Source organism: Zalophus californianus, chromosome 4, assembly GCF_009762305.2.
Source record: "Zalophus californianus isolate mZalCal1 chromosome 4, mZalCal1.pri.v2, whole genome shotgun sequence".
NCBI lineage: Eukaryota > Metazoa > Chordata > Mammalia > Carnivora > Otariidae > Zalophus > Zalophus californianus.
Window position 1 is genome coordinate 165089460 of NC_045598.1, and position 25627 is coordinate 165115086.

General features: G+C 34.9%; 1 protein-coding gene across 4 annotated transcripts in view; it reads right to left on the bottom strand.

Annotated features, from left to right (window-relative positions):
- Nucleotides 1-25627, bottom strand: part of CSMD3 (CUB and Sushi multiple domains 3) — a 1160406-nt gene that overhangs the window by 289461 nt on the left and 845318 nt on the right. For all 4 annotated transcript variants that reach the window (XM_027574671.2, XM_027574666.2, XM_027574669.2 and 1 more), the window contains 3 exons: nt 11665-11856; nt 6883-7009; nt 4655-4857 (listed from right to left, as the gene is read on the bottom strand). In XM_027574671.2, the coding sequence (XP_027430472.2) occupies nt 4655-4857; nt 6883-7009; nt 11665-11856 (522 nt within the window). The remainder of the gene's footprint in view (nt 1-4654; nt 4858-6882; nt 7010-11664; nt 11857-25627) is intronic.

Genomic DNA, 25627 nt, shown 5'->3' on the forward strand with positions numbered 1-25627 from the left:
CAAATCGTGGAGGCTTTAAATGTAATTCCAAAGTTTTGAACTTATGACTGTGTGCCCATTAAAAAAAAAATTGAAATGGAGGGGTGATGTCTGATTTGTATTTTAGAAACATCAGTCAGGTGGAGATGTGGAGAAAAGTCTGGCTGGAGGGATAATGAAGTGAGTGGCTAGTGGACTGTCACAGCAATGCAGGCAGTGATAATGAGGATGGGAACAAAGACGGGGGCACCATGCCATCTTTTGAGGCTGGGAGACATCAACCTCTCCTGGCCATTTCCTTGAGAATTTTCAACAGTATAAACTATGGGCCTTCGTATTCTGTATTACCTAGCGGGGGCAGATTCTTAAGAGAGAGCTCAGAGAGTGAAGAGCGTAGGAAATGCTCTGTCAAAAGCAACGATTCTGTGGGCAAATGACAGCATGATACCCCAAAGATGCCTTCCCTGTGAAACTAAAGTGGGATGAGAGAGGCAGATCACACACTGAAGCAGGGGATATAGAGACTGACTGCTGAGAACCGAGGACAGCACACAGGACAGCATGAGGTGGCCATGTTAGACTTAAGTAGCTCTGATTAAGCAAAAGTGCCTTGCAGACTACAACACCAAGAAGCAACGTGACATACTCTATAAAGAATGAACAGATAATGAAATGGAAGGCATGTGGCTGCCAACAGTGGCTTAATGATGATTATGAAGTTGGTATGTGACCTACATTTCAGTTAAATTCACTTGCACCAAATTCAGTGAAATACATTTCGTTGGTTGCATTTTTTTGCCAAAGGCTCTTCTGCTAGTATTGCCTGACTTGTTCCTCTTTTTAAAATTCATTATTTGACACTCACTAAACAACAGCTATTTGCTCAAAAGAGGACCAAGCATTGTGGAGGTGCGGGGGGAGGGGACAGAATACAATACAAGTCTGATTTAATTAAAATGATACATCTTAATTTGGCTATGACTGTCCTAGCTTATGCTTGTTTGCAGCTTAATTTTAAATAGTGTCTTCTTTCACTCCCAACAATCATCTTAGATTTGGACAATAAATTATATGATTGTCCTAAATAGAAAATTTGTTCTTTATGGACATTAGGGAGACAAAGGTACTCACAATACATTTGGGGAGCAAAGATCACATAATTAAAACATCTTCAGAACGATGAATTAGAAACTATTCTCCTCTTTGGAAAAAAAATACAGCTAGTGCTTGGGGCATGGGCTGGAATATGTTTTAGAAAGTGAGGTCAGAAAATGTTTTTTTTTTTAATTTTTTTTAATGTTTTATTTATTTATTCATGAGAGTCAGAGAGCTAGAGAGAGAGGCAGAGGCAGAGGGAAAAACAGGCTCCCTGCCTAGCAGGGAGCCCGATGCGGGGCTCGATCCCAGGACCCCGGGATCATGACCTGAGCCGAAGGCAGACGCTTAACCATCTGAGCCACCCAGGTGCCCCTGGAAAATGTTTTATAAAGAGAAGTCTTGTGCCAAGTCTGGAAGAATGAGCAAGAGTGAAGCAAAAGGAACAGAGAAACGCTTAAGGTGAAAAATGTTTACACAGAAAGTAGCACAGGGGGTGTGTGTGTGTGTGAGTGTGAGTGAGTGTATGGGCGTGTATTTATGAAACTAAGGAGATTTGCCTGCATGAAAGGGAAAATGCAATCGAGAAATAATTGGAGATAAATATGTTTAATAACTGGTCCCTAATAGACTCTCCCACAGTAAATGAACAAATGAATGAATGGGTAACATGATTCAAATTTATATAGGGGAGCAGACACCAGGTAAGCCACTGAAGTGACAAACTCTGCCCGGTAAGCCAAATTTCACCACCAGTAGCGGTTTATTGCCCTGTAGTTTGTTACCATTTTCTTCAAGATTGTTTACTTTGAAACATAGATAACTTTACATAAAACTCCTTATTTCAAGTTCTATTTTAAAAGTAGCCTGTCTAGGGGCGTCTGGGTGGCTCAGTCGGTTAAGCGGCCAACTTCTGATTTCAGCTCAGGTCAAGATCTCAGGGTCCTGAGATGGAGCCCCTTGAGGTGTCTTGTAGCTCTGTGCTCAGCAGGGAGTCTGGTTAGGGATTCTCTCTCCTCTCCCCCTCCCCCACCCCTCTCAAATCAATCAATCAATCTTAAAATAAATAAATAAACAAATAAAAGTAGCCTGTCTTCCTATAGGGCAAGATGACTATAGTCAGAGGGGGCAACGGTCACGTCTAAATGGCCACGCATGCACTCCAGCTTTCCTTCATGCCTTGTCACTGCTTCGCTTGTGTAAAATGTGGTCCTTGGGAGCATAATCAGAAACACAAGCTGATTAAATTGTAGAACTTCATTGTAACTATTGATTTATACTAAAAGCTTTCTATTTTTTCTAGCATATTAATACATGTACCTAAATAATAATGATAGCATAATAATGGCAATAATTACTAAGCCTTTACTAGGCACCTGAAACTGCAAAAGCTCCCTTCAGCCACATGTGGATCTGAGCCACAGCTCCAGGCATCTGTTCGTACTATGACCTGAAACAAATTAACACATTTTCTGAACCTCTCTGTATTTATGTGGGAAGTGGGGATGACCCAACATAAATCATATGGCTTTTGTGAGGATTAAATGAGATTATGTGTATAAAGCTCTTGACATGTTTTCTGGTACACCAAGAAAGATCTCATTCATGAAAAGAGTATTTTTGAATTTGAAATTTGGATACTTGGAAAGCCATGTAAAAATGAGTAATAGAAGATATCCAAACAAGTGACTAATTTTCATTGATTGATGCTTTTCAAAATATAATATATTCATCTTCAAAGTAATTTTATTTCAATGGGTAGGTTTTTAGTCTCAGATCACGAGTACAAATTTCTATGCATCTTAAAAGAATATTATGAAGACAGATTTATTAAAGTTCTGGTCTGATGCATATTGTTTTTTTAAATGCTCTATAAGTACAATAAATATGAAAATGCATTACTAATTTAACTGACAAATCTGCATTAAAAATTCCTGGAAACATATATAAAACAGCCGGTATCTATTAAGCAGATGAACTTGGCATTCACAATGCTAGCCTTACGCAATTTTTCACATGAGTATAGTCAAACTATAAACCCCGATAATCAGTTAAGTATAAAATATTATATATTACTCATTTAAGGTAAAGGAAAGGGGAACTGTTAGTTGCCAAACAATAATTTGAAAGAACTGAAATTAAACAGCAATCTCTGACAAATTGTTCTTATCCTCATAAAAAGAAAAATAAGCAGGAAAAACTAGAAGATATAAATATGAAGAAAGGAAGCCATTTATGTTCACCAATTACATGGTAATTTCACTTTTCATTCTTTTTTCTTTTTCTCAAAATATAAAGTATAAATTTACAGACACTGGCTCCTCTGTACTGATTTACACCTCTCTCACACAATCTTGGCTTACACCATATAAAACAATTCACTCACGTTAGTCAATTATGTCAAACAACTCTGTTCCATGAACCAAAAGTCAGCCAAGTGGTTTAACTGTCTTAACCAGTTCTTTACTCAAAAGCAATATATTTTGTGGACAGTCATCTCAAAAGTTAATCTTTATGTTTTTTTTAACTTTTTTCCAAAGGATTTCAATTTTACATTTACTTATATTGTAATAACAGTTCACTGAGAACCAACTATATACTTGATACCAAATACTGCGCACACATGATCATGTTACATTCTAATAATGTATTTATGAGATAAGCATTATTATACCTATGTGAATTAGAAAATTCAGCCTCAGATGATGAGATCAGGTACCCAAACTCAGTAGTTAGTAAGGAGCCAGGACGTAAATTCAGGTACATTTCAGGAACACTGGTTTGTATGCTTTCCATAAGTGATCTTAGAAATTTGCATAGGTTTCTGTTAATAGGGTTTTTAAAGACTATAAAATTAGAAAATCCATTAGATAATTTTCTCAAAGAGGCAATGTATGTTGCAATAAAAGTAAAAATATAACAATTAAAATTTTAAAGTTTTTATTCATTTTCTCCATCTACTAAGCAAAAATCCCTTTTACAGAACAACATATATTTAGCCACTTAGCAGTGCTGTAGAAAGAAAAAAAGAAGAAAAAAAATGTCGTGAACACTGGTAATTACTTACAGTGAATGACATTTCATTGTTATAGGAAGTCTTTAATTTAAAAGTAGATCTAAAACATTTGTCAAAGATATCTGGGAATATATAATTAAGATTTTTAAAAGAATAAAAACAAATTTAGTAAAAATATAGGATTGCTTTTTTTGTAATGGCAAGTATTAATTTTCTTCCTTATCTACAAAAATTTCATTTTGAAATATACAGTTTTATGGTAAATTGAGATTACAAGCTTTTGTAAACTAATTATTTCATTTGCTGAATTATTTTAACATCACTTGTACTTTCAAAAAATGGTTTGACAAGTAGAAGGTCTCAATGATTAATTGATTAATTCCAAGTTAATTATATTGCTTTTTTCCAAGTATATTTTACCTTAACTGAAGATGAATAGGAAGACTAGAAATAAGAATATTTAGGATCATTAAAATTTTAAAATTAAAGTTTTGGGCAATAAAGTTAAAATACTATTTCAATAGCATTCTTATTTTGCATTAAAGAAATAAAATAATAACTCACTTGAAAACTGAATTGCAAATCCAGATTTGCTGATATAAAAATCTGTGTCAAACTGGATGGTTACTATGTTGAGAGTGCTATGGATTCCTTCAGGAATAAGAGATCCACTAATTTCCTTTAGGAGCATCTCATTTTCTGGTGGACCATCCCAAACTCGGAGTATATCATGTGATGCTTCCGTATCAAAAGCAAGAAACTGTAGGCTGTGGGAGAACCACATATCTCTGTTTGATTATTTTAAACATGGATTCAGTTTTAAATAAAGAATATAATAAATATGCATCTTTGATTTATTAGATATTTCCTTTATTCTATCAGATAAAAAATGAATTATATAAACAGCATATCTAACCTTAATACATATTTCTCGAACAGTATAATTTATTTTTCTAGAATAGGATTAGAAGTACTATTATATCACCTTTGCAAATTACAGAAACTTCAGACATACATTCTTCTGTGTTCCTGAATTTTAACTGTAGCCACAGTAGGTGATACTTAGGGAGCATGGAGTTCATACCAGGCACTGGCTGAGGATCTAGTACATGCCAGGCACTGTGCAAAATGCATTACATATATTTTCTTTGTTTAATTTTTATAATGACCCAATGAAGCAGGAAGGTATTTTATCTCAGTTCTATAAATGTGGCAAATGGAGTTGAGACAGATTAAATAAACTGCCCACAGGGTGGCAAAGTCATGAATTGAACTCAAGTGTTCTGACTCCATAGCATATATTTTTACCAATGTTTCAAGTTTGTTTGTTTTATCAGAATCAAAATGAAGTTCATCCCAGGAAAGCAAGAATTAGTTCATATTAAAAAATCAATCAATACATTTCATCACAATGATAGGTATAAGGAAAAAAAATTACATGAACATCTCAAGCTATACAGAAAAAGCATTTTCTAAAAAATTCAACATTACAATCACACCCAGTAATCTAAGAGTAAAAGGGAAGTTCCTTAATGTGAAATGAACAATTTCTACCCAACCCTACCCCCCCAAATACACAAAAACCAGAAATTTGCTTCATGTTAAGCCTGCTTTATATCTAATCTAGACAAAATTAGTGTTTGATATTTTTTGTGGCCAGTGCCAAAAATTAGAAATCCAATTATAGCAACACGCTCAAATCTCTCTTTACATATATCACATTCATGTTTGATATGTGAATAGTCATAGCTTTAAATTAGTGTTGCAACTTAATATCAAATATTGTTCTTTAATTAAAAAATTCCAGAATCCTGTTGAATTTAGTATTGTCAAGTTTACTAATCCTAATATTTAAATAATACGATGTGTGATCTATACTAAAGGAAAACAGGCTGAGAACTCATCTTATGTAGTCTATTTTGAGTTCTGCAAATTCCCTTGCAAAAGTTATACACTAGTTCACATTGAATAATTCACGGAGTGTCCCTTTCAGCATGTTATATGAAGTATAATACTTGTTTTCTATAACCACCTTCACCACCCAAAAGCCTGTCTGAAATTTCATTTATATGAAACATTGTTTTGAGAGTGATAACACACCAACTAGCTCAGATTTGTTGTGAGAGGAGGATTTATTTGTTCATTTATTAATCTGTTCCCAGCCATAACCATAAGAGTTAAACTAGGATTTAGAGAACGTGATAGCCTTGGAAACCTCACTGCTGTTGTTTTAGGAGGTGATGGTTCTCCCCTTATCAAAGGGTCGATAATGTGAAGAATTGTGAGCCACCTAACTAAACTCAGCAGGAAAGAGAAATCAAATATGGTTAAAGGAGCAGAGAACTGATGCTCCAGAGATATGCCTATAGCCAGGGGAGATGGAATATTACTGAATTCCCTTCCTTGTTTAATTCTTCCAAATGTTCGTGAGGCTGAACTTACAATAGTGACCCGCACAACTTTATATCCTTAGCAAAATGGTGGACTTAGCATCTTGAATCTTCAAGAATTGAAAGATTAAAGTCTCAAAGAAGAATAAAAATATTCTTAATATCTGTGGTCTATTATAACTACGAAAAGCTTCCCTCTAGGGGTTATATGAGCTACGATTGTGACCCATAAATCAATAAATCACGCTTCTGAATACTTTTCATACTTTAAACAGATGAAAACCACATCTTTCTTTGCCAAGGCTAAAAATACTGAAAAACCTTGATGCTTGATATTGTACAGTGAGGTTGTTCAGAAATTTCAGATTCCCCAGTAATTTTGAGAAAATGAAATCCATTTACCTGACAATGTTTCCTGGATCTACCTCAATCATCCACATGCAACGCAGATTATTGTCATATGGAAAGGGATAACCAGGAGATAAGATTCTTCCTGATGATTCTCCTTTAAAGCGACCTCCACATTCAGCTATAAAAAAATAGAAAACATTAAGTCATAATTGAATGCCAATCTTTGTAAAAACAATGGACGAATTTCTCAAAAATATGTATTTTTTCACCTTGAGGAAAACAAGACTTGATTATCCTTCCTCTTAAAACAATACATCTCTATATACTTTCTCAGATTAATGTTTTGATTGAAGCAAAAATATACTATACAATAAAACAAAGTCTCAAGTTAGATCACACAAATGATAATAAAATTAACCTAATTAGGGAATAAAAAAAGGACACACTCAGGAACTCTGATTTTAGGCATTCAAAGATTTTAAGATGTGTGGTTAAGTAATGATAATTTAAAAAGGGGAAACAGATGGCAAGTTGCTCACTGCACCTTGGTTGCGGTCTGAACAAATTCATTATCTTGCTACCCTGCCTCTGAGAAAAAATAATCTTTACTGCAGTCCCTCAGGCCGTCTAAATTTCATTGTCCTTTTATTCCCCTTTTAATCACTCTAAACTCTTTCCCTTTTAACCCCCCAAAAGTCAAAGTGGCATTTTTATTAGATTTCTCACTTCAGTAAAATCTAGTTTAGTTTTGATTTAATGGGTCAAAACTAAATTTTATAAATTTTACAAAACTCATCAAATTAAAAATGTTAAGTGTTGTCATATTATATATATATATATATATATATATATATATATATATATATATATATATATATATATATATTAATCTTTTGGAGGATTTCCTCTCCATTCTGAAGCTATTTAATTCATTGAGATATCTATAGAGGTTTTACTTCCGTAAACAGATAATCTAGAAGGAGCGGTCTGTACTGGACATGAGAGAAACTAAGTGCTACTGTTAGTATATCATGCTACATCTCTAACCCTTGAAACAAGCATAACACTGTAACACATAATACATTTGAAAATTCTCCAGATTATTTCCTACCAAAAAACAAACAAACAAAAAAACCCAAAATCTCAAAACCAAAACATTTTACTTTGTGCTTAAATATTTGAAGGTACTTCTATATTTATTTTTCTTGTTCTCTGCACTATTTCCATCTTACAATCAATGGCTGAATTCTTGGGTTTTTTGTTTTTGTTGTTGTTTTGTTTTTATTATTGTAGCCAAGCCAGTCAATGACAAACTTTTAACATTTGGAAGAGACCTAATAGCAACTGAATGAAATGGTTCAAATGAGTAGGCTGTATTCATATAGGTAAAATTATTTCAAAGATTTTTACATATTGTATTTCACCACATTGTGATGCTTAGTTTTATGTGTCAACTTGGCTAGGCTATAGTATCCAGTTATTTAATCAAACACTAATGTAGATATTGACGTGAAAGTATTTTATAGATGTGGTTAACGTCTATGATCAACTGAGTTTAAGGAAAAGAAGTTATCCTTTGATAATGTGGGTAGCTCTCATCTAGTCATTTAGAAGGCTGCAAGAGCAAAAACTGAGTTTTCTAAGAAAAAATGAAATTCTTTGAAACTGCAGCATTGATGTCTGCCTGTTTCTAGCCTTTTGACTTTCCCTATGGATTTTGAACTTGTCAGCTCCCACAGCTGCATGAGTCAATTCCTTAAAATAAATAAATCTCTTAGATAGATGGATCTAGATTTAGATACTCTACTGATTCTATTTCACTGGAGAATGCTGACTAATATACTCATTTAGAGAGGACAAGCAACTTTATTTGTATTGCAACATTAATTTAATTTACAATAACAAGGGGCACCTGGGTGGCTCAGTAATTAAACGTCTGCCTTTGGCTCAGGTCATGATCCCAGGGTCCTGGGATCGAGCCTGGCATCAGGCTCCCTGCTCAGCGGGAAGCCTGCTTCTCCCTCTCCCACTCCCCCTGCTTGTGTTCCCTCTCTTGCTGTGTCTCTCTTTGTCAAATAAATAAAATCTTAAAAAAAATTTACAATAACAAGTTTGTTATTTTTAACATAAAAAGAAGATATCAGTATTTAAGATGTTGCCATCACTCATTTAGATTTTTTTTCTCGTTTTTTAACAAAAATTTTGTGGATAAGCTTGCACTATGTACCTATTTTAATTCATTTTACATCATTTCTTTATAATTTATCACTATTATGGCATACATATACTATGAGAACAGATTTGATATTCATTCCTCCAGACTAACTTTTAGTCAATTAAAGGTCAAACTGATGTTTTGTATACTGTGTTGTATCTTGAATTTAAACATAGATCTTTTTTCTCCATATTTCTTTTCTACAAATTTTACCTGGCATTTTGACTTCAAATGAGCCAGTGAGATATGCCATAGCGCTAGATAGAGTTCATATCCTAACAAGAGACTTATGTTTGCAGTATAAAAATGAAATAGTATTTAAAGAAGGTATATAGGTTAAATCCTTCTGGCTATGGTGTTTCAAAAAATTATTTGTTTGATCCATGTATAAGCTTCAGAAACATAATTACCTAGAAAGAATCCATATAACAGAAAAAGTTTCTTATTTGAGAGAGGCAAATATATAGCCATAATAGATATTTAAGTTTAGTGACCACAGAAAATTATGCTCTTAGGCCAGGTGGTAAAGCTATTAATTGTTGCCAGTAGAGAACAGCATCTAAAATAGAATTTCGTATTCTGTTATCATGGAAATCATCAGCATGACACATCATCCATCCAACTGTTTTCAGCTGTTATTCCTGATCATCCATCATTAAAAAGAAAAAAAAAAGTTTACCCTTCTCATGAAATCCCGAGCAGTATCAAGTCACTAAGGTTTTTTTTCTTTTTTAATTAATTAATTTATTTTTTGGCAGGGAGGAGCAGAGGGAGAGGGAGAGAGAAACTCTAAGCAGAATCCACGTTGAGCATGGAGCCCAACCTGGGGCTGGATCTCAGGACCCTGAGACCACGACCTGAGCCAAAACCAAGAGTTGAATGCTTAACCGACTGTGCCACACAGGCATCCCTCAAATTACTAAGTTTTGACTTGGGAGATTTGTAAATATGAAGCACATTGATTTGTTATGAACAGAATTAAAATCTTCTGATCAAAAACCAAATGTCCTTTGTTTACATAAAATCTTTTAAAAAGAAGAATGTCTTTAGCTTGGTTCAACATATACAGAAAATATATATGTTTTAATATATTTGTTTTGTGAGCTTAGTTTTAAGGACAGCATGGAAAATCGGTACTTACAAGTTTATAGTATTGTGTAATTGCAATCCTTAATGCTTTTCTGAATATATTTCATATTTACATCAAAGACTACAACCTCAGAGAGAATTAATCAGTGCTTTATTTTTCTCATAACTAATGCCAGTGGGCTCACTGTTGGTCATATTCCAGAATCCCAAGCTTTGTTAATGTAGGTTGATTATTATTTTAGATATTACCTTCGTAAACTATCCCAAATCAGGTGCCATCTGAAAAGAAAGGCCTATGATCGCATTTTGGTTAGATAAAAACATGTTTGCTTCTTACGTGAATCAATGTTTCAATAAACCAACAGAAGTCTTGTGACATCAAAAACACCGTGTAATTAGATGCAAGGCCTTTAATGACTGGAATTTCACTTTTTTCTACTTGCTTTCTAGTAGGTTTTGTGGAGATTCGTATGTTAATCATATCAACTGACAAAGAAATTTGAAAAGTTTAAGTTTCCAAACTCATCAATTTATATATTTTAAATATGCGCAGTATTTAGATATTAGTTATACCTTAATAAAGCAGTTACCTTTTTTTTTTAAGTTTTGGTTGATTTTATTTATATGGTCCTGATGCAGAATGGATTTGTGCCTCCACAAATATGACCAAGAAATAAGAATGGCTAAAGAGTAGCTGCATGTTTCTTCACTATTAAGGAGTCAATGTTTTTTGTTAAAATGTTTCCTTTTGTTGGCCTAGCATTCAAGCCAGACACCTATTTGATCTTTGGAGCAGGAAGAAAACAAAAAACAAACCCCCCCCACCAACCAAAAAAAAAAAAAAAACTAAACAAACAAACTCCAAAACTGGCATCTTTATCAACACTTCTCTATCCTCCCTCCTACCCACACATACCCACTCAGTAACTGATCTATAATTTGGTAGTACTCCAGCTGTACAATGAGATCACGATCCATTCTCTAGCTTCCTGTAGGCAGTATATCTGGTATCACTTGCTTCTTCTTATTGAAATTGGTTAATTATGTTATACTACATACACATCAGAAAAGTTTATTACTTCCTTAGATTTTTGAAAAAGTATATATAAAAAGAAAGCCTTTGAAGTTATTGAGAATAGTTCATTGTTTTTTCATCTACCTTGACACCAGGACAGGTGATAATTTTGTTTATTAAAACAAATCTCATGGATGTGATTCAGTAAACGTGTATGTTAAGAGTGTTAACATATTTTTGTAGTGAGTTAAGTCTTGTATCAAGAGAGGAGAATTGAAATGACTCCATACGACTTCATCCATGTTGTACAAAAAATGTACTTACTGATGAATTTATGAAAAAGACCCTTTCGCTTTCCATTCATTTCCTCTGACAAATGTGAGCTATGAGTTCGTGAACTTCATGATTTAAGGTATGAGTTGTGCGTGGACAGATAAGATCATTTGAAAAGGTACAGCACATATGGATAACACTTCTACAGAAATAATTATGAAAATATAAAAGAGGATCCTACCAATACAGGAAGGCAGAGGATAGTCCCACGCCCTTCTCTCTCCGGTCATGCACTTGAGAAGGCTACTGCCATGGAGAGTATAGCCTGGATTGCATCCGTATATAATAGTGCTACCGGCAAAGTGGCCTTGGTCACTGATCTTGTATCCAAATTGTGGAATGCCAGGATCCTCACAATGTGAAAGTTCAAAACCTGTGATAAGAATACAAAATTATTAAAAGCAACATTAAACAGGAAGATTTAAAATTGTACAGTCTTCTATTGTTTTTAACATAATTATTACTTTTTCCTAATTGTATTACTCTAACAATATTTAATTCTGATAGTTTTCAGTAGCCATAAAGAGTTTTTTTTCTTGAAAATTAGAATTTGCTGTAATTTTATTGAGTGATTTTAATTTTAAACTTTAGCAACGATACCCCATGGTCTAGATAACTGTATCATGGCTTGTTATAGCACTAAGTTTCTTGCTTACCTCAAGTGAATTATGGCTCACAATAAATTCTGACCAATGTGTCTACTAGGATTATATCATCAAAGTCTTAAAATTCAGACAAACTTGTGAAATCATAACTGTCCAATTAACAGGTATGTCCCTTGCAAATATAACTGTAGATCGCTTTACTTTGATAACATTGGAAGGAAATCATAGTCTCATATTAAAAATATAGTTTTTCAAGAGTTAATATAACAGAATTCAGCTTAAAGAACTATGAATTTTTATATTCTACCCTCTCCAAAATATATAGCTTTCAAAAATTCTCACAGGAAAACAAAAACAAAAATGTATCAAAGCTACATGTTGTCATTCTCTGGTGCAAAGAAACCATTTTTGTGTCCAGCAGTTTGGGCTTTCTGAATGAATTTTGCTGGAAACTTGGTTTCCTGAGGTAAGAGTAACCCTGAAGAAGTTAATTTACAACTAACTGTACCAGAAGTGATAAAATGCTGGAGAGCTTTACCTGACTCCAGAGGAGGTTTCTACTTTGAGGGAGAATGTTTATACTTTGAGGGAGAATGAAGCCCAGGGCCTTACAGACATCTCTAGGTTATAATAACCGGAGACATAGCAGGCTAACCTGCCTCTTAGAGATATGTATTTACATTCCAGAGGTTAAAATGAGAGCTCAGGATCCTTTCCATCCCATCTCCAAACAGCATGCGTCTTTCTCCCTCCTTTTGGGAGAGTAGGGGAAGTCAGCTGCCTTAAGCAGAGCAAGTCCATTTTTCTTCATCCCTTGTCCCTGGCCACTCGTGTCAATTTTGCCATCTGATTTCCATCATGTTACTACAGGGGTAAGGACTGGGTCAAAACAGTGGGGGCCACCCTGTTATTATTATTATATTATTTAAGTTATAAGTGTTCATCTGTCTTGGTCCAGAAGGCCTTGTGTGCATATGCAGAATAAAGTCAACAAGAACAAATATTAAAAACCTAACAATCATGGCACAATTCACTATTAAGATTCTGAAAGAACTAGAAAAGGATACTTCATGATTTAAACCAAGCATGATTGTAGTAATCAAAATCTAGGCTCCTTAGCTATGGAGTTCTCATCTTTTTTTTTTTTTAAGATTTTATTTGTTTATTTGAGAGAGAGAGAGCATGCAAGCGGGAGGAGGGTCAGAGGGAGAGAGAGAAGCAGACTCCCGGCTGAGCAGGGAGCCACATGGGGCTTAATCCCAGGATCCTGGGATCATGACTTGAGCTGAAGGCAGACACTTAACCTACTGAGGTGAACCTAACTCCAGGTGCCCCTGGAGTTCTTGTCTTTAGTGTCTTACAAAGTGTATAAATGTAAGGTAAATAATAGAATGAATGTGCCAAAGATAATTCGGTGCGATTTACACCAGTTACAGCTTCTGAGACTAGAGGACTATAAAGAATATTCTAGAGAGCTTCACGAGTTTGGAAAATCTGTGATTTCAAGTCAAATAATGTTGGAGAAAAAGAACTTGTATGTGTGCAAATCATATTATAAACAAATCATATTATAAACAAAAAGATTTGCATCTCTTTTATAGGCATAGATCTGTGCCCAAATTAATCTAGATTTGAACTAGAAAACAAAAAAGCACGTATTAGCTCAAGTATGTCAAATCACGAATTTGACCATTGACTTCCTAGAATGTCAAAACAGATATTAAATCACTAAAACTTGAATATCTCAAAGTACTGAATATATATGATGATTTCAGTATATTGAGGGATACATCACCTCTCAGAGAACATAAGAAACCCTTCCTACTTTCTTCTTTCGGGCCTTAGCCATTTTTTTTTTTTTTTCCTGCTAACTCATAGAATTACTTTGCACATTTTAATTATTTTACAACCATTTGCTTCTTTTCTTTGTTTTTCTATAGAGTGGAATTATTTAATTCCCCTCCCGCCCTTTTTTCCACAATGCCTTCCCAGCACAAATCTTGGCACATAGAAAGTGTTTAAAGATTTTTGTGAATGAGTGTGGATTTTTAGAGGCAATTATCTTGAGGAGACAACTGAAAAAGAAACTAAAATAATGCTGATGAGAAACCGAAGTTTATGAAACAATTTAAAAAAATCTTCAGGAATTTCCTGTACAGATCAATTTGTGGCAGTTTCATTGGGGTGAAAATATGTTAAAATAAGGCAAATGTAAACAGCTTCAGAAACAGAGCCAAACAAGAAGTTAGAAGTCGTTGACTCAAATTGTGACATATATGAGATATAAAGGATACATGGTCAAGCAAATCAATCTTTCAAATACAGAAGCAGAAATAGCAGAAGCAGTAACTTTAAAACTTCAGGACGCATTACTTTGCATGGATCTGCATACTTAATACTACATTTAAAGTGTCCTTGCTTAAAAATTACAAGTTTGTAATATACCAGACATAATATTCAGTTTATCATTCAAAATGCTGCCACTTCTGAGTTTTATCATATACCATTTATCAAAATAAAAATGGAAATCAAGCTCCTTTTTCAAGATTTATTACCAAATTCATCCTTCCTTAATTTGAATGTTCTGTAAATGTGGTTGGCAATTGCTGGTGATGAGGTAAAATGGAGATATTCTTTGTAAATTAAGATAATTTATAAAACTTTGCATTGTAGATAAAAATGCACATGGACAATAGTATATAAGCTACAAAGCACAACATAATTTAGTCCAATTTGGTAGAATTATTGTTGCTTATTCATAAATATTCAGATCTGTCTTATCTTTATGGAAACATTCAGCTGCCAGTCTTTTCGTTGAAAAGCTCAAATACTTGAAACTGACAATTAAATAAAGATTTGCATCTCTTGTATGAAAAATCCCATATACCATAAATATTCACCATTCCTCCTGAAATTTGATACTCTGATGAAATGAAAATTTGTAGAGCACAAAATGAACTGAAAATCCCCATTACCTAAATCCTTTTGACCTAATGAATGACTTTTAAACTGAGATTTAATTCCTTTCCTGCCGCCATTAGTATAAGGATTTCTAATTTATTTTTCAGTCATTATTTGAAACCCACAAAAGAATACCAAGAATAACATAACAACTTCACCATTTCGCTCTATCAGATTCTAGTATCATAGTGGCTACAGATTAATATTAATATTATTTCAGATTAGTTTTCAGATTAATAGTCATATTAATTGATTCATATTCACATATTATTAAGAAATAAATATTATAAAACAAGTTAAAACTCCTTTTTGTTCTCCTCTCATCCTTTTCTGGTTTTTCCCTACCAGGAGCTAGCAAATATTCTGAATTAGTATATTATTCTCACACCTATTTTATATTTTTATCACGTATCTACATATCTATGAATAACATAGTATGTTTTGCACTTATACATTTTTAAAAAGTTTATTTATTTAACAGAGAGAGAGAGAAAGAGAGAGAGGGCATGTGAGCATGAGTAGGGAGAGAGATAGAGGGATAGTGACAATCAGACTCCCTGCTGAGCAGGGAGCCTGGACCTGGGGCTGCATGCACCCCAGGACCCTGAGATCATAACCTGAGCCAAAGTCTGACACTTAACCAACTGAGCCACCCAGGCATCCTGTAAGTATTTATACATTTTATAAATTATAAAATTATTTTTAAATTTCTTCTGAGGCTTTATTTATTGCCCAGCATTATATTTTAACCTTTACACACACACACACACACACACACACACACACACATCACATCACACATACACATTTTATTCATTTTAACTACTCTGTGGTATTCCATGAGTAACATACTCCAAAATTTATTTATTTATTTTCCATCTGATGAGCATTTACATTGTTTCCAATTATTCCCTGCTACAAAAAGGCTATACTTTTTTGTCTCCTTTTGCACATTACTAACCCATGTAGGGATCCAGAGTTCATTTTGTCCTAAGATTCCACCAAATCTGCTAATCTGCTTTATAACTTCTGCCTTGGCCTACTGAAAGATTGTTGAATTCCTACCTCAACATAATTCTGTGCAATTTGTTTATGAGCAATAGCTATGTATTCACATGGGGTAATGTCACATGGTCAGCAGAACAGTAATACAATAAGGCAGATGGCTTACAATATAAATATTTGAAAACTCAGGCTTTGAATGTAAGTCAGCATTTCTGATGGAACTTAAACCAAGAAGACCTTTATATGCTTTATTTTTTTTGAAATTCAGTTAAAATGTAAATATGTACTTAATATTTTAAAAGTTACATTTTAAGAGTATTTAATGGTGAATGAAGATACGTTAGATCTAGTATAGACCAAAACTAAGAACTTTCAGTTGTTAAATAAAAAGGAAATAGGTTGTTAATAAGGGAACTGAGAAAGCATGTTGGCTAAATACAGTAAAGAATGATATCTTTTCTGAAACTAAAAGCATCAAATTTTAAATAATAATGCAAGGAAACAAATAAAGATTAGATTATCCTATCATTTTAATCTCTACTGAATTCTTTGGTGGATTTGGTTCATAATATTTCGTGGAATAATCTATAAGAATTTTATTTAATGGGGCGCCTGGGTGGCTCAGTTGGTTAGGCGTCTGCTTTTGGCTCAGGTCATGATCCCAGGGTCCTGGGATCGAGCCCCACATTGGGCTCCTGGCTCAGCGAGGAGCCTGCTTCTCCCTCTCCCTCTGCCTCTCTCCCTGCTCATGCTCTCTCTCTCTCTCTCTATCTCTGCATCTCAGATGAATAAATAAAATCTTTAAAAAAAAAAGAATTGTATTTAATGTTTGATTACTAAATTCTACTTAGGCCGTGAATCTTGCAAGAAAATGTCTCATTTTAGAATTCCTTCTATTTATTTTTAAAGATTTTATTTATTTATTCATGAGAGACAGAGAGAGAGAGAGGCAGAGAGAGAGAGACGCAGAGAGAGAGAAAGGCAGAGGGAGAAGCAGGCTCCCAAGGAGCAGGGAGCCTGATGCGGGACTCGATCCCAGGACTCCAGGATCATGACCTGAGCCGAAGGCAGACGCCCAACCATCTGAGCCACCCAGGCGCCCATAGAATTCCTTATATTTAAATGAGGATGTATACAAAGTAGAATGTCAACTTTGCCACTCTAAAATTTGCAAGTGGGGAAAAAAAATAAATAAAATTCACAAGCAAGAAATTGTCCACAGTCATGCACAACAGCTGTGATAATCCTCTTTGATTCAGACATAATATAGAATATAATAGGAATAAAGAGAAGAAGGTATTAAATGACTACACATTCCTTTATTCTCACTAGTCAAACTAATAAAAAAAAAGGCACAAACTTATTCCTCACTAGTCAAACTCTATGAAACATATCAAACTTTGAAACCACAAACTTTATAAGAATGGTTTAAGAAGACAATCCTTACAGTTTTCAGTATATAGAAGTAAAACATTTCAACAAGCAAATTTTGGAAATGATTGATATGCATTTCCAACAAGAGGAATCAGAGATATGGTAAATATTTTTTTTTAAATTTCTGATGGTCTAAATCCTATGTATAAAGTTCTGAGTAGAAAACATTACAGATTTTCCTATATTTTAATCTGTTGGGCCTGAAAAAGTGAGCGATATTTTTAAATAGGCTAGTTTGTGTCTTGCACATCATAGATTTGTACATTATTCTGGGATGGTGAGATTCAGCTTTGCCTGAACATTAATTTTTTTTAAAGATTTTATTTATTTATTTGAGAGAGAGAGAGAGAAAGAGAAACAGCATGAGAGGGGAGAAGTTCAGAGGGAGAAGCAGGCTCCCCGTTGAGCCGGGAGCCTGATGTGGGACTCGATCCCAGGACTCCGGGATCATGACCTGAGCCGAAGGCAGTCGCTTAACCAACTGAGCCACCCAGGCACCCATGAACATTAATTTTTAACTATCAGCCATTTGGTATTTGGCCAAACTGTATAGTTGGTGTATTCTAGATACATCTAGGAATGGAATTTTACTAGATATTGCCAAATTACTCTCCTAGGTGACTTTACCAACTTGCATTCCCCAAAGTTAAAAGAATTTCATGTTCTTCAAATTGCCATCAGCATATAGTATTGTAGAGCATTTTAATTTTTACTAACTTCATGAATATGTAATAACATATTATTTTAGGTTTTTTTTTCAATTTCTATTAAGCATTTTTTTTGTTTGCTTATTGCCTACCTGAGGCTACTTTCATGTGAAATTTTCTTTTCATTTTCCTATTAATTTATAGGATTCCTTTCTATAGAGTTTACATTTTTCTGTTATATATATATATATATTGTAAATATTTCCTAAAAATGTCTCATCTTTCTACTTTGTTCATGGGGTGTTTTGTTATAGAAGCATTTAAAAAAATAAATGATGGGGGCGCCTGGGTGGCTCAGATGGTTAAGTGTCTGCCTTCAGCTCAGGTCATGATCCTGGGGTCCTGGGATTGAGCCCCACTTTGGGCTCCTGGCTCAGCGGGGAGTCTGCTTCTCCCTCTCCCTCTGCTTCTCCCCCTGCTTCTCCCCCTGCTCATGCTCTCTCTCTCTGTATCTCTGTGTCTCAAACGAATAAATAAAATCTTTAAAAAAAATAAAATAAATGATGACTGGGGTTTGGTCAGGAAAATAGAAGGCACTTAGACATTTTGAATTGCTAAGATTCCATACAAGAAATAGGTACATCTTTATTCCTCTTGTATTGAGGGAAAATACAAGAAATGCAGACAGAGTGAAGGTCAGAAGACCACTGCTGGCTTTCAGGACATCTTGGAGTTCAAGGAAGCTGCTGCCACATAAAACCATCTGTCAGCCTCACACTCCCACCTGTCAGCCTCACACTCCCACCTGCCACACCGATAGACAATAATGCTTCTCCATCCGTTCCACCTGGCGGCTCTCACAGGACTGCATTTAATCGGCAGAATCTAAGTAGAGATCTTCGCTGGCCAGGGTATGGGAAATACAGGTTTTTAGTCTCTACACTTCAGGGAAGTGCTTAGAAGAGCAGAGATGTTACTGATTATTGACAGGTTTTTGCTTGTATATCTTGTTTTAGAAATCTTACTCCACCTGAAAGACACCGCTGTTCTAGGCCACACTTTTTTCCCTAAATATTTTATTTTATTTATTTTTGTAAAGATTTATTTGAGAGAAAGAGATAGTGAGAGAGAGCACGATTGGCGGCGGGGAGAGGGAGAGGGAGAAGCAGCCCTGAAGAGGGGCTCATCCCAGGACCAGGGATCCTGACCTGACCCAAAGGTCAGATGCTTAACCGACTGAGCCATTCAAGTGCCCCTTTTTCCTAAATATTTTAATGTTTTTATACTCCCATGTAAGTCTTCAATCCCCCCAAAATTAATTTTTATGTAAGGAGTATATTAGTAGTCTTTAGATATTTAAGTTCAAAACTTACAAATCTTTTGGACGTCAAAGTTATAAAAATGACAGTGACTTTGTTATTTTATTATGAAGAACTATCTAATATTATCTATGTAAGTGACAGATAATCAAGAAATATTTCTTTAATATTTTAGCTAGAATACCTTATATTACATAATGCAGCATTAGTCAGTACTTCCTTTATTACCTGGTTAATTCCAGGTTTTAATGAAGAAATGTCAAATGCATCTGTTAAGTGTTTATGGGACACAGAACAACATGCAATAACTTTGTTGCTCCCTTGTAATTTACTTATCCAACTATATCCAAAGAATAAAGTTAGAGTTTTTTTTTCATGATTAACACTGCCAACAACATACTAGTAATTAAAGAGTTTAAATAAGAATAACTTATTATATATTTATAAGGTTAGTACACAAGAAAAGGCATCACAAATTAGCTAATGCCCATCATTAATTTGAATATAAAATTTGTAATGTGCATGTTCCATGTGGATTACTGAATCATTTCAAACAACAAGACTGGGAGGCTAAAAGGGTCCAAATATAGCTGAACTTTTTCCCTTGGGATAATGAACATTTCTCCAATGGGCTTTTTAGCAAATTAAATGTGCAGAGGTGATAACAAGAGGCCCAGAGATAGTGTCTAATGTCTGGGCATCATGGCCGTTTACCAGATCAGCTTTTGAGAAGACAATGCTATAATCCATCAAAAAAGGTGCGCTTTAGCTCCATAATGGATGGTTGTTTAAAATACCCAATTACTTTCTACTGAATGAAAGTGGGAGAACTACAAATGAATAGAGCTAAAAGAATCTGCAATGAAGCATAACTTCAAGACATAAAGTTTAAAGACTACACAAACAACATAAAAGACAGTAGGTCTAAGTTATTCCCTAATTGTTAAGTTTAGCCAATAAGAAAGCATTCCGATTCTCAGGCGTAAAATGATGAAAGTGTCTTTGGAAAGAATTGCATTTACTTTTTAAAATATTATTTGTTTTTACATTTACATTAACAATAAAAAAATAATAAATCCATGGAATTTCAAATATAAAACATCCCAAACTTGGGTTGGAGGTAATATAGTATGGTGATTAAGAGGCAGAGCCCTTCAGTTCAATTTCTGTATCTGTACTTGATAGCTTTGTGACCTTGGGCAAGAAGCATAACTCTTGTGTGCTTCCTTTTCCTCTTCTTCTTCTTTTTTTTTTTTTTAAAGATTTTATTTATTCATTTGCGAGAGAGACAGAGAGAGAACAAGCAGGGGGAGAGGCAGAAGGAGAGGGAGAAGCAGACTCCCCGCCGAGCAAGGAGCCCGATGCGGGACTCGATCCCAGGACCCTGGGGTCATGACCTGAGCCAAAGACAGACACTTAACCATCTGAGCCACCCAGGCACCCCGTTTTCCTCTTCTTCCAACTGGGGATAATAGTTCCTTCCTCATAGGGTTATATCTTATACCTAGTAGAGAGTAGATAAATGTTAGTTGTTATTTTTAACTCTAATATTTAAAGATACGCTAGTGTTGAAAGGTCTCTCTGTATCTTTTAGGTAAAACTCAACCCCTCACTATAGTCTACCTCACCCCTGCCTAGCTTCCACTTTTTCATTTTGTCCCATTCTCCTTGCTCATTCAGTTCTACCCACACAAGTTAAGCTCAGGTCTCTCTTGAGCCTTTGCACTTAATGATCTATCTGCCTGGCACCCTCTGCCCACAGATCTGTCTGTGGTTGTCCCTTCTTATAATTCCTATATCAACTCAAGTAATACCTCTTCTGAGATGAAGTCCCTGAACCAACTAGCTACAGTAGCCCCATCTCCTATATTATCTTTCCAATTGCTTGGTTAGCAGTCTCTTATCCTTTCCTCTTGTCTTTCTTTTCTGTCTTGTCCCACTAAAAATTAGCTCCATATGAGCAGGAACTTTGTATTATTCACTGTTCTCTTTATCTCCAGGGCATAAAACATTCCAGAGGGGAAAGACAAACTATGATTCCATAATAAATATAAACTCAGTACAGTAATAAAAGGGAAGATAAGACATATGACCAAATAGAAATGGCATTTCTACAGCTTAGCCTTCAGTGAGAGAGATTCAGTGAAAGACACTGGATTTACAGCTGCCTTCTTGAAATGTGCATTGAGGGGCTGAAGTCTGGTCAGGCTATCCTATCAGGTTTTTCTGAGTTCTATTACAGAGTGATCCAGAACAGAGTGATACTTTAAGATGGATATTATAATGATATCTTAATTTCTGATATGTTCTTCCAGCTTTAGAAGGAGATGGTAGTTTTCTCTCTCTTTACTCTCCCATTCTCTCCAGGAAATGCAGCTATGCCTTTAGGGGTCACAGGGAAATTGTCGACTAATTTGTATTAAAAAAATATGCTTTGTCTATATCTTTATTTGGGATGAGTTTCAGATTTCTCCAGGGCAAGAGCATCTGATAGCCATTAATTTGAGAAGAATGGAAGAAGGGCCTGACTCTAAGAGGGAGTTAATTCTGAGAGGTTGAGTAGTGGGATTGATTCGCTAATGGTAGTCAAGGTCTGACCAAGTTTATCATGCCGTTTTACACTCAACCAGTGTAGCTATCTAGGTTTCAATTGTTCTAGTCAAACTAGATAGAGCTGACTGAGAAACTTATCTGGGAGAAGGATATCCCCACAAAGGCTAAATACGATTTTTCTTGACAACTCTTAATGTTATGTTTCTGTTATGTTTATCTTAATGGATAATGACTGAAGAGATTTAATTTACTTTAGAAAAATAAAGGAATGGGAGGGTTTGTCCCTTCAAGTGTGGTGTAGCATTTTCACAAGTATGTATATAATTTATTTATTGATGAAGAAGAGTGAAAGAAGCTCACTGTCTTCTTAGTGTAGTAGAGCTAAAATTATTAATAATGGGTAAATCAAATGCTTTTCCTTTCTAAACACCCAAGAGCCTGGGCTTCCATAATACCATAATACCATTAATCGGAGAGGCATATATTTGATGCAACATCTATGGATTTTTTTTTTTTTTTTGGAATAACTGTTAGAGTTGTATATTGTAGTAGACACTGTACGTTGTATCCTCAATATCTCTTCTCTTCTTCCTCACAAACAACCTGATTTTGTTCCCAGCAGTAACAGAATCGTATCAGGCAGTCTAACATGGTGGTCTAATCCTAAGTCAATTATTTAGTCTGCCAAATAATTCATTTCCCAGCTTGCCTTACTGGGAAATCCAGGTATAACCTCATGGCTCAGTTTTGAACAGAGAGATAAGAGAATGTCTGACAGAAGAATTGCATTCCTGATAAAGGAGCATTTGCGGTTGCCACTACCTGTTCCCTCTTTCTCCCTGCCTTGAATATGCCTGGAGTTAAAGTAGCGTCTTGTGACCATATCACAAGCATTAGGACAAAAAAATGGACACTCTAGGGATGCCAGAGAAGAGGGCTAGGGGCAGGACACTTGCTGCCTAGGTTGGACAGTTGAGTCAAGAACCTACCTACCTGTTTCTCATCTTTTGTCTTATATGAGAAAAATAAATCCTGTTTATTTAAGCTATGGTTAGGTTTTCCATTACTTGAAACCAAAAGCAACATCTCAACTACTGTTTCCACGGGTCCATTATATAATCTTAATGATTATATAATGAATGGGCCAATAAGACAGTTGAAATAAAATGCACCTTAAAAAGTTCTGTTCTTTAAAATATTTCCTCATTTTTTTCTCAGCCAAATGTTTGTTTCTCTCTACCTAAAATTGAAAATAACCAGGCAACCACACAAGGCAACAAAATGGACAACAGAAAGACAGAGAGTGACCATCATTGGATAAGATACCTGTCATTAGATAAGGGTGGTCATAAAAGGCCTGTTTGTGTTAACACTAGAATTGTGAGGAGCTAGGTAAATGGGATTAGTCCGAATTGGATTATTTGCAGTATTTGCCTTGAATGTGCTTAACAGGATCTTTCTATAGCAGTCTCTGTGCCTTTATCCTATTCTCTTTACCTGGTATACTCCCCACCATTTCTTTTTTTGCAACCCACCAACCCAACCTGTAATACCATCGCATTTATGAATCCTTACTTGATCTGCCCTAGAGCCAACTGTTCTCTCTTCTGTCTCTAATTCTCTTAATGGGAATCCCGGGAACTCCTCTACATCACAAAGGGTTCTCTCAGATGTTTCAGAGGCTAAGTTTGGATAATTGTAAGGAGGAACATAACACAGAATGGCAGGGTGGAATTAGATTTAGAAATAACCAGATACAAGGATTCATACACAAAAACATGGTCTTTTACATTTTCCCCCATGTTTGGGCACCTTAGCAAATTCTTTTATGTTAAGAAATTAATTACTGCCTCTAAGAAGTTTATGAATATTTAAAATATGTGCCCTTGTAGAATCTTCTTCTATAATACAAAAGCATTTTATAAAATCAGTATTCAGACCACATGTTAATTTACTAAGAATATGTAAAGAGATGCAACTGAACTAAAACTGACTACAGACATGAAGAGAGGAAATGGCCCCCTGAAGAAATATGCACAATATGTTTGCAAAAAAGTGTAACGACAGTACAGTGTGATAACTTATATTAGTTGAGAACAGAAATTTCTGCAAATGAAATGTTACCAAGTAAGCTAACTCTGACTGAAGGAGTCAAGGTAAGTAAGCATCAGTGGGAAAAGATCAAAGATGAGTCTTAAAGTTCAAAGTCTCAGTTGATGCTTCGGTTTGGGGGGCACACCAATAACAATTGTTAACCTGTAAGAGAAAGCAGCCTGGCACAGGTGCTATGGCTGGAAACAAAAACGTATTTGGAGGGTGGGAATAAGTTTCCATCAAAGCTAGGAAATCTGGGGTTAGCTATTAAGAAAATGCAGATATGGAGAAAGATTGCCATTGTCAAAATCAGAAGTAACCCCTTGGAACAAATACAATTAAGGACAGATGGGTTACTAATTCCAGGACTCTTCCCAAAAGGGGCTCAGAACACCGTTGTTGATTCAGAAAATCAGAGGACCCTTCACTGACCTGGTGATATCCACCGACAACTTGGAAGTAGGCTATACATTTCAGTTCCAGATCTGAGACGGAAACATTTTAGTTTCAGTTCTGAGACTGAAAAATATTTATAGATGTATATCTACCCTTTAAAAAAAATAATTGCTTTTATAGTCTCTTCCCCATTCTACAGCTTTCCATCTTCATAATGACACACATTCTATAATGAACAACTAGAGTCATTAAGAAAAGAAGAGTGATTTCAAATATTTGCTTTTTTTAAGATGTCTCTTTTGACATGTAGGAGCTCATACCAATGACAATAAGATCAATCATTTGACTCATTCTAGACACCTAACCACCCCACACAATTTTAAATGCAGGTATGTCCTACAATGTCTAATATCTTTGCACCAATAATCTCACGTTACATAGAATTTAAATATCCAGAAAGGAAATCTAGGTTTTTTTCCTATGACACCCATTAACATTTTAGATGAGGAGAAATGCAAAATGATGCAGAGCAAAGAAAGATCATTATGTAAACAGTGAGCCATGACTTGAAAAATGTCAGCAATTCTGTTAGAAAACAGAGAAAGGGGCAGAGAAAAGCAGATTGAAAAAATGTGCCCTTCTGAGCAGATCACAAATTATATTTGAGCAATAATTGTCAATACTATAACTTTTATATATCACATAGTATGGACAACATACTATGTGATATACATAGTAATATCTGTAAACACAATTTGCTTGGTTTTTCATTAGTCTTTGGACGTACTTCACAAAAAATTGCATTGTACACAACAGTTCTCAGGATTTAAAAATATGAATTGAACATTCATTCTGTTAATTTAGGTTTTGTTATGATAATGATGTAACAATTCTAGCACAGGTAGATAAAAGCCTTGATATAAACAGGGAGCAAGAGTAATCTCTTACTTATATGCATCAAATTTTTAAATACAATACAATTTTAATATAATATACTCTCTTGTCTCCTACTTCTCATATCATTAAGAAAGAATATTTTCACAAACAATAATTTGATTCAAATTCCCTTCAGGATCCCCTATCTTTGATACTGTAATAATTTTAATTTTCCAGTTTCTGTAATAGTTTCC